The sequence below is a fragment of the Acipenser ruthenus genome, chromosome 22, assembly GCF_902713425.1.
Source record: "Acipenser ruthenus chromosome 22, fAciRut3.2 maternal haplotype, whole genome shotgun sequence".
Lineage (NCBI taxonomy): Eukaryota > Metazoa > Chordata > Actinopteri > Acipenseriformes > Acipenseridae > Acipenser > Acipenser ruthenus.
In genome coordinates this window covers 25,944,239-25,959,459 of record NC_081210.1, presented here as the reverse complement: position 1 = coordinate 25,959,459, position 15,221 = coordinate 25,944,239, and the positions used below count along the sequence as shown (strand labels likewise).

The following is a 15,221-nucleotide window of genomic DNA, read 5'->3' as shown; positions in this document are numbered from 1 at the left end:
TCCAGTGGAAATGTATCTTTATTTCTTCCAGTTAATCTACACAATACAACACCTCCAATAACAATGAAACACTGTCAAGACATTCCACTACCAATTTAAAACCTGTATTGAAATCTCTACATCACATATTTATTGTAAACCATATTTAAATAGAACCGTTTATTTTTCTAGATTTGTATCTATTATTGCACATCCTGGCAAAATAATAATAAAAAAAATTCTCCTGAAATATGTTGCTGCTGTTGTCACACCTTGATCTTGGTAACTGTTCTATTACAGTGAAACTGTCATCATTTAGGGCTGTTCAATGCAAAAGGTCAAAAGCTTCGGTCAAAGAAACTTATCACTGATTTTGACGTGACACAATCTATTTGATTCTTGCACGGTGGATTGGCACATGTCATTTCTTTTCCGCTTCTTTTAGGCAGTGAAATTAGAGATGCAATAAGAGAAGGCAGGCCAAGTCTTACCATTTTAGGAACCATTTCGGCTAAATCATAAACAGTCTTTTCAGCACCTTATTATTATTAATAATAATAATAATAATAATAATAATAATAATAATAATAATAATAATAATAATAATAATAATAATAATAATAACAATAAGGACTGGTACTCAGTGCCATTGGTAGTTTGTGTGTGCATGCATTGTAGCTTGTGCTTAATAATGTTGTTATAATCAGTATACCACTGGCACGAAGGTATGACTGTCTTCCTTTAGTAATTGTCAGCATTTCTGACCAGACGCTGTAAATTGTTGTCCATCACTAACATTAAACACAAATTTTGCCATCCCCTAAAACTCAGTAATATCTTTGAATCTTTTACTAAAGGGCTGTGTTTAAACAGATCTGGATTCATTGGCAATTAGTTTATTTAACAAATATGCACTTCTAAAACAAATTTGCAAAGAAAGATTCTGAAATAAAGCATTTTGTAATAAATTTCTTTTTTTTTTTTTTGGCAGCAATAGGTTAGTTAAATATAAAACTAAAGGACCTTTCAGTTTCATGGTTTCTTTTTGGCAAGTAAATATTAGTAAACAATGAATGACAATACGGTGTGTCTAACTTCAGTTCTTTGCCATTGCTAAACAATTGAAACCTTCATGGGTTTGATATGCAACATGTGTTTTACAGTGAAGACATTAAAAAGACACACTGGGTAAAACCTTTAAGGAAAAATAATGATAATCAAACTTTGGCACACAGACTGAAAATTCCTAACAAGCTGCATTCTTCGCATGTAGTCTGTGGAGTCTGAAATGGCTTTGTGTTTACAGTCCTTTGTTGAAGTAGACGCGTTCCACACCAGGGTTTGTCTTTCTGATCTTCTCTTGTAGTTCAGGCTCCAAGCGGCTCACTGATATGGAGCTGCATAAAGCCAAAGAATACAACTTAGCGCTTTATCATCACTTAGAACTTATTTATTTCAACCTGGGTTAAAGACCCCAGAGATATATTTTACATTGCATTTACAAGGGATCTGACAAGATGGTAGCAAAAGTTATTGGAAATAATTTATAGTAGAGCAGTTAAGGTATAGTACCTAAAATAATAAATACACAATTATATGGTTAATATTTATAATCTGTAGAGTCACCGTAATATCGTTGTAGTTTATTCACAACAGCCACATCCAAATAAGTAAGTGATTCTGGGTGATTTGTGTTCATTTTTTCTGGTTAGTAGGGCATCTTCACTTAGCTCTTTCAAAGTGGTCTCCAAAGCACACTCAACAATTTACCTTATTAGAAATGTGCAATTTTCTTTTACATACATGTTAATTCATGATTTCATTTCATAAAAGGATGAAGTTCACATACCTCTTTTGTGGAAACAACGCACAGCACAGGGGAGTTGCGAACACCAAACTGCAAATAATACATGTGACAAAATTACACCAACTCTGATGAAAATCCTACTCTTAAGAACATAGAATAAAAGAAAGAAAGGAAGAAAGAAAATGTCATATTTTGCATTCTTGACATAAACACAAGGCAAGGGCCCTTGTTGTTGAATGAATTCATGTATTTGTTAATAGAGCAGGATGGACGTTTTAAACACAACATCTTGTTTTAGAGGTTGTCCCAAGGGCTACAGGCAGTATATAATTCACATTCTAACCAAGTTAAACCAAACCCTCCATACAGTCTACTTCAGTCTAATACAGCACAAGACATGAGGAACGGTTACTCACCAGAACCCAACCAGTCCCACCTGGATCGGGGCATTCATCCATGGAAATCTCTGTGAGCATTAAGAGAAACAATGATACATTCTTAATCCAGTAAAGGGGTGTAAAGGTGTTAGACCTGAGGCAGTCACTCCTTTATTCAATACATCATTAAAACATAAAAGTTTCACATTTTAACTTCAACTTCCCTTTTTAACTCAAGGCCCATTCTGCACTTTAAATTTGTTATAAGATATATAGGGCGATGTTTTAAAAAAACTATTTTATGTACAATTAATGTACCTTTAAAAAGGCTCTCTTTTCCAAAGTGTTCATAATGAAAGGTGGGATAGCTAGAAGGAAGGGGAAAATACATTATGAAAGGGTTATTCAAGTTTGTTGAAGCATATTGTTTATACAGTATAATAAAATAATCTACAAAAGGATCAGAATTGCAGGAACACTCAAACATGAAATCAGAATCTATTTTAATGTAATTGCAGCAAACAAAAATAGGCTCATACATTTTCTCTGACATGAACATTAATTATATACGTCTCAGAATGTGCCGTTTTGAAAGAAACACATGTGTTTTTAAATACACGGTATTCTTCCCACCACTTCACTGGCTTTCCAGTCAATTAATCAACCAGCTGCTTCCATTATTGATTGACAATGTGTTCAGCTAGTAACATGCTGTGACCCAGAAGACAATACTGCAGTGAAATAAGCAGTAACTGACTTCCTTAAAAGGCAAGGCAAGCCAATTTGGAACGTTCGATAACCTAGTGCAGTACCAGATGTCTGTTTAGATAAAAGAGAATACTTGTTTGCTATAACATGTGTTCATTTAAAAACTGCACATTTGAGACCGACTGTATGTAGCTAATGTGCAACATGAGTAAGATTTATGGAATTATTTTGTGAGCTATAAAACCACAATCCTAAAATACATTGCCGTTTTTCTATCACAGAAATTGTTGCCACAGTATTTTTTACTATATTTAGTGATCATAATAATCAATTAATAACCACTGGGGGAAACAGCATCAGGTTTATTGTAAAGGTGTCTCTATTAAGACCACTAAAATACTCGCCCACATGTGCCTTCTGTACAGTAGGTTTAAGACAATTATGAAATCTCATTAACTTCAGGTACACCTCAAGACACAATACTGACCCATGCCAGGGGCAGCCATCAGGATCCTGGAGATGACCACCTGTGTAATGGCTTGCTGGGCCGCTTTTGTTGATTCTCCTAACCGGTTATCGTTTTCATCTGTGACAGGAATACCGTATTTCAATTCCCTGACATATCAAAGGAAGAGATTTAGTCAAGTGTCCACAAAAAGCCCATGCAAATACAGAGATGAATATATATATATATATATATATATATATATATATATATATATATATATATATATATATATATATACATATTTTCCAGGTTTGTGTTTGTTCGGGACACTTCTAGCAAAGGCACTTCAAGTCACAGGGTTCCCTTGTTAAGCCAATTTATAAAGTGAAACTGGTTATAACGAGATATGGTAATGACACCTGCTGCCCCCACAGAGCCATTTGACCAGCCCTTGCATTGCTAATACTGTATAAGGGAGAACACCAGCAGCACAACTTCTTAAATGTATCTCTGCATATTAAAATGCTACAAAATGAAATAACAAAAATGTATACCTAATTTGGTGTTAACTAACAACAGATTAAGGAAAATACAGATCACATTATTAATTCAATTTAGAATTAAAAACAGACAAAGCATAATACCCTTATGTCTGAATATGTAACAATAGAGCAGTTACTGGATCATATGTTTTTTTCATTATTTTGTTTTAAATCTGATCATATCATATTCACTCGTATAACAAAATCTGATTAATACTGTTACACACCTTACCTTTGCCTCATTAGTGGAATATTGATACAGTTAGCAGCAGCTACAGCGGCAAAGGGAACAAAACGGCCAATAAGTGGTGAAACACGCTGTGCAAGAGAAGAAAGTTACTGATTTCACAGATCAATATTTAGTGATGTTTCTGAAAAAGCATTTGCCTTGCTAATAATAAAAAACATCGGAGTGCAATTTCACTCTCTCTCTCTCTCTATATATATATATAAATATTACATATCTGCCTGAATATCATCATCATCATCCTCATGTAAGTTCACACAATGATCATTATTCTTGTACAGAACACTGACTATGTATAACTTTATACAATTCACGTCAGACCAATATTTTGGGCAGGATTAAAATATGATGTTAAAATGTATAAGTATAGTTCTAAAGATATTAGTCTGTTATTACTAACATTACTGTGCTATACATTGTTTAGTTTGCTATACCAGTGTAAATAAAAGTGATATATTATTTGCCAGAGATCTACTGTAGGGTTGGTACCAGGTAAATAAATAAAACCATAATAACTGTCAATTAAAAAAAATAAATAAATAAAAACCTAAAGTAGTTACATGGATCAATACCTTTGTTAGTGCATTAAGTCCTAAAGCAGTAGCAACAGCACCGGTGGTGGCAGACACATAGGCTGTACCAAGCTGACTGGAATTAAAAGATGACAATGAAATTTATACGTGCACACACAACTCCATGGTGGTAAGTTAATAGTAAAGATAATGTGAGACACAAATGGTGAACTGCATGACTACAAGTCAACCTACCTTACAGTAAGGGGTGCATCTCCACTCCTATTGGTGTAATTTACTATTGCGTTGAAAGACTGGTTAATCCACTGCCAAAAAATAACCGCTGGGGTTGTCCTAAAGGACATAATATATATTTAATACAGGCGTACATTTGTGATAATTCAAGACTAAACCATGTTACTTACAACTGGTGGATACATACTGTATTCAAAGCTAGTCCTAGAAATCATACACTACATACAAAATGGTCCCATAATGTCCCATAATTATGCTTGGATATAGGCATGTGGCAGTAATATGCAACCTAAGCAGTAACTGCATTCTCACAAAAAAATCACATATCCATAACTTAATTTCACATGGCTATTCGCACGATTTTACGGTCTGTAACTGGAGAGTCGTGTTTGAAAAGCCAGTTCTTGGGAAAGGATTGTGTTTCATGGAAGGGACTACATTACCTTGGACATGTTCCATGTTTAATACTCACTTGTAGAAGGTCATCATACATCCTGTGATGGTCATATTCATTGGCACCTGGGCAGACATTCTGCCAATCAGAATCATCTTTTCCCCGGTATCCGGGTGGAAGGCGGAGTCGTAGATGTACTTCGCCCTCCAGAGCTCATCTTCTGTCAGGCCTGGGGACACAGAACCTTGCCTCAAGAAAATAAAACAAATACACTTCTTAGTCCCTCAGGAACAGTTCAGTGATAGCACATCAGTCACCTTTACTGTTGACAGCTGCTCCAATAATCTGGAGTAAAATGAACAGAGCCCACAATTTGCTTTGTTTGAGAATGCAGCTTTTATGAAGACACTTCAATAAACAGTGAACAATAAACAGTGAAAGATCTAAATCCTTTGTTTTCTGCCAGTGGTGATTTAACAAAAAAACAGAGGAAAATGAAGGTCGGCAATATTGCAGGTTTATGCATTTGGGCGGATTTAAGTTAATACTGTAAACTGTTTAAAAGCTAAATATACATTCCTTGTTTGCCCATGCGGTGTATGACACAGTACACAAATGGACTTCGTACCTGTAATCGTGTATTATTTTTTTCGCATTGTCCAGCTGTTCATTGGTTAACAGAATATTCCTGGGGTCTGTTACAGTAAAAAAGTGCTTTGCTCTTCCAGACATCGTCTCCTGATCCCAGCGGGGCTCCTTGACATTAATATCTTTAGGCAGTTCGGCAGACATGTTGATCTCTAAAGGAAAAAATAAATGAAATACTTTGGTAGAAAATGATTGAAATACTCAGGAAACACTTGTGAGGGTCATCATTGCACATCAAGAGCTGGAAAAATATGACAAACAGTATAAAGCATTACTATTGCCTTCTAAAACTGGAGTGTAATGAGAGTTCATACTATTATCTAAACAGCTTAAATACTTAAGAAGCTACGCAAGCTTAGAAAGATCGCTTGTACAGTAAAGACTGGCTTATCCATAAGCTGTAGTTTACTATTTTCTATTGTGTAGCTTTACGATACTGTTTACGCTACATTTAAAAGGTGCTTTTTGAAATGCAAGGCGATTGTCTACACTGTCCTAATATTTATTTCTTATCTGTTCAATATCCTTTTAGACGTGTTTAGTATGAGTCTTTGTATTTTTTCTGCTTAGATCATTATTTATATTTGCCATGCTTACTAACTACTCCAGTAAAAAATATTATGTAGAAGTAAGGCTTCCATGCACTATGCTTTAACTACAGTACAGGGTTCAGTACAAAGCCCAATGCTAATAAGCTTATCTTCTGTCCTTATCTCCTTAGAGTGTCTAGATCTGTACCAAAACACAGGTAGACACGTACAGTACCCTAGTTGTCCTCTTTAGGTTCGGTCCTGTATAGAAACTCCATTGCATTTATTCTAACTTGGCAAGAGTACACCTGGAACTCCGGTTCTCTCGTTAAACGTGTTCTATCATTTTATAGTGAAATAGACATAGCACTTTGGTTAATGACAGAATGCCTGGCATTTCAAGTTTAAATTAAGTTATACTCAGAAGATGTGATCTGATGTACAGTACAGTACATACCACGTAGCTGTGTGTTTGAATAACTATCAGTTCTTTAACAGTTCATTTTGTATTCTTGCGCTAACTAAAACCCTTATCCAAATGTTAATGCTTATGGGTTTGACAGAGCAGTCCAGGAGGTTTTTGTTTAGCACTCCATCCTGTGTATTATTCAATCATAAATACCAGCCAGTTCTGGGTCTGTCATCTATAGAGAACTATGAAACTACTGCAGTAGTCACTTGCAACCTCTTACAGTAACACCCCAGTTTCTCCAGTATTCAACTGTACTGTAACAATGTAATTTACATTAAACAAGTCTATTTATAATACACAGTATCCAATTAATTTTCTCAAAAAGGATCCACTCTACAGATTCCTCTTCTACAGAACAAGTAGAATAAGATACCATGACATGCATACAGACACTAACTGAAAAATACTGAAGAATGTACCTGAATTAGTGGCAATGTAAAGCCTCGGGGAGGTTTTTACAACTGCTGAAGAGGTTGAAATGCAAATCTCACCGTGATGAACAAAACAGGGTCATTTCATTATTACCACATGCTGTTCAAAAGCACTTGGAGAGGAAGCATTGCACGCTGGGATTGGAGGGCATCCTTGACATTCCTACCTAAACTGTTTCATGGAAATCTCTTTATACTGTATTTCACAGTGCTGTCTTTTAATCACACCATCCCAGGGTGGAAAATACTCATATTGTGTGTGTGTGTCCCTTGCTTTGGAAATCAGTTATTTATAACCAGGTAAAACTGTGAAGCCTCTGCTTGTAGACCTGCTTTAAACAGTAAGCTTTTCATTAATACAATTATTTTTATTATTATTATTTATTTCCACAGGAAAAGTACATTTTAGTATACTATGAAAGTTGCTGATTACTGTTCAGTGATGGCGTGCAAATATGCAAAACTATTAATGTGCTTTGCAAACATTTTTCATGTTTTTACATGCAGCTATTTTAGTTATTTTACTGAACACAAAATTATAGCAGCTCATTACCCAAACAAATAGAGCCACTTTGACAGAACAATGCAAGGGATAATTAAAGCAAAGCAATTATTTGGGTTTTGAAAACAGATGTGAATTTCCAGCAGAGAGTCTACGCTGTACAGCAGCTTTTTTTGAATCCGCAGCATGAATCAGTGATTTCCTGTTCTGGGTCTATTTATAGAGGTGAATGATCTGGATCCAGGTCTTCCAGCTCCTGGTCTCTTATTATGCTGCCTGTTTCACTGGCTCATTGAATCAATCAATCCCTTTTTAAATGGGCAGTCGTTGTCAGTGTCATTATCTGACATTCTGAAATTCATATCTGTTCTCGGGAGATTGTGGATTTTGTACTACCAAAATGAACCTCTCAGACTCTCCTCAAATGACTCAATGAGGCAGGTATTCAAGGGCAGCAATAGAAGCTCTATGCTTTAATCTCTACAACCTTGATGTTCATTTCATTTGAAGTTAAATATTGGTTCAAATTTTTCCTTGGTGCAACATGCCTAAATCTCAAAAAGCCTTTGGGCCAGCAAATCAGAACTTAGTGGAATGCCAACTGCTTACGTCTGTCACTTCAGATAATACAATACAGAAGAACTGTATGCTATTCGTTTAAACCTTTAAAACAGTGTAGGCTCTAAACTTACAACCCCTTCTAAAACATCCAACACCAACAAATTGCAGTACAGTACACAACATTGAACACAGCAGCTTTTCAATGCAGTCCAACATATTCTGACATTTACAGTTCCTGTACCCACAATAATGCAATAGTTGTACTGCATTACTTAAAGGTTAGGGAGTACTAAAAGGCTAACAATGCTAAAAAAAAAACGACACTTTCTTCCTCACGAATAACTTACAGAATATGATTGCCTTAGAATTTGATTGCTGAGCAATCCGTTGGTGTTATCATAGGACAGAGGCACAGCCAGCGGTGTTTCACAAGGATTGTCGATTCATCAATTCGCACAGGGAACCATGGTATTTTTCTTGACGATACAGGACCATAATCTGTGGTACTTTTTTTTTTTTTTGCTTTCAATGCATCTGCCTGCAGGGAGTTGCAAAGTGAAAGCACTGACTGGATCAATGCAAGAGGCAACCCTGCATGCAAGATTAACTCCTTGTAATCTAAATACTGATTCTGCAGCTGCCCATCCTTGACTGATTTAATGGGTTTAATGGTAAGAAGGGTTCTCCCTAATACTGCACATTCTGTCTCCCCATACCAACAGCGGCTAACGGAGGTCATTAACAGTGTGCTCGTTCACTGCAGCCACATATGGTATGGCAACACTGGGAAACAGCTAGTGCAGTATTCTGCTTCCCTGACATCCAGTACAGAGAGAGCAATGTGGGCTTCATTGGATGTAAGAATACTTCACAGCAATAATTACTTGTTATACAAAATTAAATATTTGGAGTAAACCACATGCTGTAACACATATTCATAAATGTTTTTTTCTGTTTTTTTTTTGTTTTTTTTTTTGAAGTGTTACAGTAGCATTTACTGGCACAATTGCAAATGTTGGATACTGTCTGAAGTTCAAAAATCAGTTAGCATTGAGTAACAAAGTCTAAAAAGCTTATCTCGTGTTTATTAAAAGTTAATGTATTGTAAAGGGCACAGCTGGACTGACTCGCCGTTGCCACCTGTTGGCGGAGTGCCGTGCTCAGAACCAGTTTTCCACACTTAAGTTAAAATGTGTAGCAGAGGATGCTGGGAGCCAGAAATATGGTAGGGGAAAGCTGAATAATTATTGTCGTGTTTCATTATTAATTATTGTAAAGTTCCAATATTGTTAAATGCATTGCCCTGTAATTGTTATTACCTTTCCGGTGTTATTGTGTAATATGTGGACGTCACCTTGAGAGGCAGAGTAGTGCTCTGGGTTGGGGAAGGGCTGTCTGTGTCTCTATATGTATGGTGCCGACTTGCTGTTAGCTGCCTAATAAGTCAATTAAACCTGAAATAATTATTGTGTCTCCAATAATTCCTGTTAGACTTGAAATACAGTACAACCTTACATTTTAGAGAAGCACGGCTTGATGGGTGAATTGCAGTAATGCGTTGAAGTGGGAATTCTGTTTTATTTGTTCAGTCAATATTACTTTGGGTATAACACAAGCAAACAATCATGTTTTTGATGTATGTGCAGTTCTAGTAGCTGTTCCCACGGGATCACATGTAGTACAGTGAACGCCTTCTACTAGGCTAGTTTTAATCCCACAAGTATGTCGATTTAAATTGCAGTTATTAACAAAGCATGCTTTGAGATCCCCCCATTAAAAGCACCCATCCCAACCTAATTCTAACTGTGACTGCAGAAAGCTATTGTTCATACTGGAAGCTGCTGTTTTCACCCTTCACAGAATCTTTCCTGCAGCCATCTTTACTAGTGTAATATTTACCAAGAGATGTCATCATACTGCATGCAATGCCCTTGGATCATTTATCACTGCTGCACTTGAAATAATAAACACCTTTCCTATATCTAATTTCATTTATGTAAATTAACCCCACACATGCAGTTATTTTACTCCGTGCATTGCGTAATCTTTCCCGATCTGAAGTGACACTGCATCTAATTTCACATTCAGAGAAACCTCTTCCTGTCAGCACTGTCTTTAAAAAAGCACAGACTATGACACGCATTAATCCGTGTAATATTTCCAAAATGTATCAACGGAGGGGATTAGTATTCACTGTTTTTATGTGATTTATATACCATACCCTTCGACAGATAATGAACGTATAGGTCAGATACATCACATTCTGAGGTATACAACACTTACCTACAGTGTAGCTCCTCGACTTCAGCAAGACCGGTTATAAATCATTAATGAATAATGGACCTTGACCATACTGAATTGTTTTATTTTGGTCTGCTGTCGTTTTTAGCAACAACACAACGACAAGCTGGTTGCTGCATTGCTGTTCATTAACCTTCACTATCTATGCAATGGCTGCACTAAATCTGTTGTCTATGAGTAACAGTTTACAATTAAACAAAATTACGGATTTAGATTCAAAACAGAATATACCTCTAAAATCATGCCCAATACAATTTAACAACTCCAGCAATTGGAATCACACTATTGTACTTTAAAGTCCTTTAAAAAAAAAAAAAAAAAAAATGAGGACAAGGCTGTCAATCAAGTAGAACGTGATAATTTTAAAAAAATATATACACTGAAAAGATAAAACCTTAATTCTTAAATCGGGCACATCTCGTGACTCAAACATATGTCAGCACAGTACTAATGCAAGAATTACATTTTAGAATGGCAAAGTGCACACCTTAGTAACCTTTGAGAATATATATATACACACACACACACATTTAGTAGATAGAAGACATGTTATGCAATGGCTACAATTACTCTATCAAAAAGTAACACAAAGTATATTTCTGCATGTAAATTTGTAATGTACAGAAAGCATCAGTCCAGATGTTTCGCTTGCCATATTGCCACATACCCACTACCAGTCTGATACATACTGCTTGCACAGCACCTCGTACTGCATTACGTTCATAAACACATAACCTATTTAATTACTACCTAAACATCAATACAGGGGGAAACGTATATTGTTTCGTTATAAAATACTCACTGTGTGCGGATTTCCAGTAGTTCTGCCTTCTAAATCTTAACAGTCCGCCACTGGTGCTGGTGAGTGGAGAAGCGAGCAGATTTTCAACCGGAAGAGATTGCGCACTACAGAGAGGGAGGGGGGCAGCAGAGCGCGCTACTGTAGCTCATCACACAGTGTGTCGTCACACTGTGCTTCCATCATAAACCAGTAAGCAAGGCATACCTCTGTAGGAATCTACATCCAAAGAGTGGAAAAGGAGATCCAAGAGGATGACATACGCCTGCCGCTGAAACCCATTTGTATTATTTTTACATAACCAACATACGGTTTCTTGTTTTCTTTTCAACTGCAGGTTAAATCACATTTTACACATTCACGTAGTTTCTCTCTCTCTCTCTCTCAAAAAAAAAAAAAAAAGAATTTGAGGTATTGTGGGTATTCTAGATCTGGTCATTGCTTAAATTATCACAGTGGTAGAAGGCATTTCATAAGTTATAGGCAGGGGCGAACATGAATTGAAACACCCAGCACTTAAACCCTGTTTTTGCAATGGTAATGCGTTATTGTTGCAGTTTCTGAGTTATTCGTCGTTTGTGGATTAATTGTCACCATGCGACAAAATGAAAAACAATTATTTGACACTTGTCTACATTTATTGTTTGTAGCATTGCACTTGAAACTTGGTAACGTTGTTTGTATTGGGATAACAACATGCAGTGCTGCAGTCCTTCCTGAATGAAAACCATAGGTCCTTGCGCTGAAGTAGGACAAGCTGACAAAAGAAATGCATGTGTGTTATCCTTGAATGGCATTTTCAAATCTCATGCTGCTTTTCCTATACTACCAATGCCAGGTTTCAAGTGCGATGCTACAGAAGAGCTGCAGGAAAGCATACAAGCGAGGCATTTTCTAGCATTAAGGGCATACTGTCATGGGTGATCTTCCAGACAACTGTAACTAATAGATTCAAATATAACATGCAGATTTTTACTTCCCTACATAATTAAATGCGGCAGGCTTTGTAGCTCGGTCGATTAAGCAGAATGGTTCAGATCTTAATGGTTTTCTCAGGTGAGCCCCCAGGGACTGTACCATTAGTCCATCACAACACACCTGGCACTCTGACTGCTCGAGGACGGAGAGAGGCTCAATACTGAATAGCACTGAGGACTGGTTTATTATTAAAGGGTTATTAAAGAGCATTATGCTTTGTGGACGGTCGCTAAGTTTCAGTAACTTTTTAATAGCACTTGCCCAGCCTGCAATAAGACCTGTGTCAAGTGAAATGGACTGTTACTGCACAGAGTCTCTTCTCTATATAATTCCTATTTAATTAAATTGCTTGCTCCACTGTTTCAGCTCATTTCTAGTAGAATTCTATAAGATGTAGATTGCATCTATATTTTGAAAAGAACAGCAATATAAAGCTCACCCGAGTCTTTGATATTTTGAGTATGATAGTTAACATTCTTATACATTCTATTTTAACCAGCACACAGTATTATTTATCGGGTGCTTCCACGTTTTCTAACGTCGTCATGAATCACAAGTAGCTTCAACTCCTCCAGCATTCAGGAGCTGTAACCAAGTCATAGACATGATTAATGGGCTAACATTACAGGAACACAGGCTGGACTCTGTGAAGTGAGGAATATGAATAAGTACCACAAATATAAAACAAAATGAATTATTAAAAATGTCACAATACAGCCTCGGCCTACCATTGTTCAGCATTCATATGTTCTGTTTGCTGCCAAGCTTTTTTTTCATCTTATTTTTTAAAGCAGATTACAAGAACAGGAATGGCAATAAGCTTTAGAACGTGTTTGTTCTTTGATGCAGATGGCAGTTAGATCTTTCTTCATGCATGTGGAACAGATGGAGGACAAACGGGCCCAACTCCAACGCTATCATTTTTTAGCTCTTTTCCCTTTGCCTCATCTCACATGCTGGGTTAAGTAGTGTCAGTAACAGGAGTGCATCAAACAACACTGTCTGTTACATTGACAAGCCTCAGAGATCTTCACTGAGGGGGTTCAGAAAGCTTCAGAGCAACCTGTTTATAAAGTGCCATGAGTATTTGTTTTTGACTTCCCAAAAAAGGAACAGGTATTTTTCAGCCTAATTCAGTTATGTGCTGGAGTAAGCACAACTGTTGCTTTAGAGAAAGCTCTAAGATTGATGTTTTAATGCTAAATTAAAGGGCTTGATTTTTGTTTCCTGTCCTCCCTCTAGTACAGGGGTGTCAAACTCAGTTCCTCGAGGGCAGCAGGGTCTTCTGGTTTTCATTTCAACTTAAGCTCTCAATTAATTATTTGTAATTATTCGATTGGACATGTTTAATACTTTCGCAGTTAATGATTGAAAAAAATGCACTTGATTAAAGGTACACTGCCTACAAAACATTTTGAGGCCTGGAGAGAAGTGTTAAAGTCGTGCAATTAATCAGATAATCAGACCAATTAATTAACTGAAAACTCAGGTGGAAGGAAAGCCAGAAAACACAGCGGCCCTCCAGGAATTGAGTTTGACACCCCTGCTCTGGTAAGTATACAGTAACATTACGACGGACAGGGTGGCAGATCATGACCATTTTACATTGTTCTGTAAATGTGAATATCATCATTGAGTATTATTTCATTATGACATCACAGTCATTTAAATGATTCCTGGCATATCTATTAAACACAGCATCCACTAGATGGCACTGCAGGACTACCCTATGCAAATGTCAAAAAAACCAGGACAGATTGCGTTCGTTTCAATGTTTTACACAACATTAACAGAGGTCATCAACACAGTAAAGGAATCTGCACAAACGATTATACGCTCAAGCTCCCAGTCAACGGAATTACTGGGCCAAACTACATAGACTGCCTATATCAGCACTAGCATGTGTTAAGTGTACAGCAGGTGCTGTGCAAAACCAGCAACTGCACGTGGTTCCCATACACTACACATTGCTGAAATGGCCATAACCCACAATCCCCCCCCCCCCCCCCCCCCCCCCCCCGTACTGTTGGGAACAGGGGAGGGTTGTTGCTGCAGACACATGATGAAGTCTCTTCAGTTGATGCAAATAGTGGCTCATCCAATAGTGTTTATTTCATTAAAATAAGGTTATGCAAATCAAACTTTTAACCGTGCTTGTAAGTCTCTTAAATATATAAACCGCCAGGGAGGGCCCGGTTTTAATGATTTAAACCGCAGTAGTATTTAGATAAGTCACTGTTTAGATCAATTAAATAGACCCCTACATCTGATCACGATTTGGTCGCTTTGTTATTAATATTGAGATTAATATAAGATATAGAGGCAAACAGAATTTGGTAACATGGCAATGGTGTTTTTCATAGGCTGGACTTCAAGAAGGGAATACAGACACATGTTTACTACTAGCGTTTTGCATCTGTAGATACATGACTTTTAAAAAGCTAACGTTTTTCCTGTCGGTGTACATTTTTCATTTGGGTAGATTCAAAATGTTAGCAATTGCTCCTTTTAAACGCTAGATGTCAATGTTTCTCCTATTCTGTGCATTTGAACGCGTGTCGTCTTTTAAATTACAATACTTGGCTAAAACACGTCTCTAATGGCAACTGTATATCTGTGATTGTTACGTTTAGAACTGCGATGCTGAAAAAGGGTAAAGTCAGAAGAATAAAAAAAAAAACATTTCTATAGGAGGCTAGGTGTGTATGCTACATGTTTGGTGAAGACAGT

At 36.8% G+C, this 15,221-nt stretch overlaps 1 protein-coding gene across 1 annotated transcript; it reads right to left on the bottom strand.

Annotated features, from left to right (window-relative positions):
- Positions 1–11,647, bottom strand: LOC117973814 (sideroflexin-1). The gene is made up of 11 exons (XM_058996251.1): positions 11,517–11,647; positions 5,898–6,069; positions 5,348–5,518; positions 4,876–4,974; positions 4,681–4,756; positions 4,094–4,179; positions 3,359–3,486; positions 2,482–2,531; positions 2,203–2,252; positions 1,829–1,876; positions 1–1,376 (listed from the first exon to the last, which is right to left on the bottom strand). The coding sequence occupies exons 2-11, from the start codon at positions 6,059–6,061 to the stop codon at positions 1,280–1,282; spliced, it is 969 nt and encodes a 322-aa protein (XP_058852234.1). The 5' UTR covers positions 6,062–6,069; positions 11,517–11,647; the 3' UTR covers positions 1–1,279.
- Positions 11,648–15,221: the final 3,574 nt, after the last annotated feature.

Excerpts from the sequence above, each read along its gene's own strand:
- LOC117973814 (XM_058996251.1), bottom strand. The coding sequence starts at position 6,061 with ATGTCTGCCGAACTGCCTAAAGATATTAATGTCAAGGAGCCCCGCTGG. Across the intron at positions 4,975-5,347 it reads TGTATGATGACCTTCTACAA|GACAACCCCAGCGGTTATTT; the intron begins GTGAGTATTAAA and ends TATGTCCTTTAG. Across the intron at positions 4,180-4,680 it reads GACTTAATGCACTAACAAAG|CGTGTTTCACCACTTATTGG; the intron begins GTATTGATCCAT and ends TCTCTTGCACAG.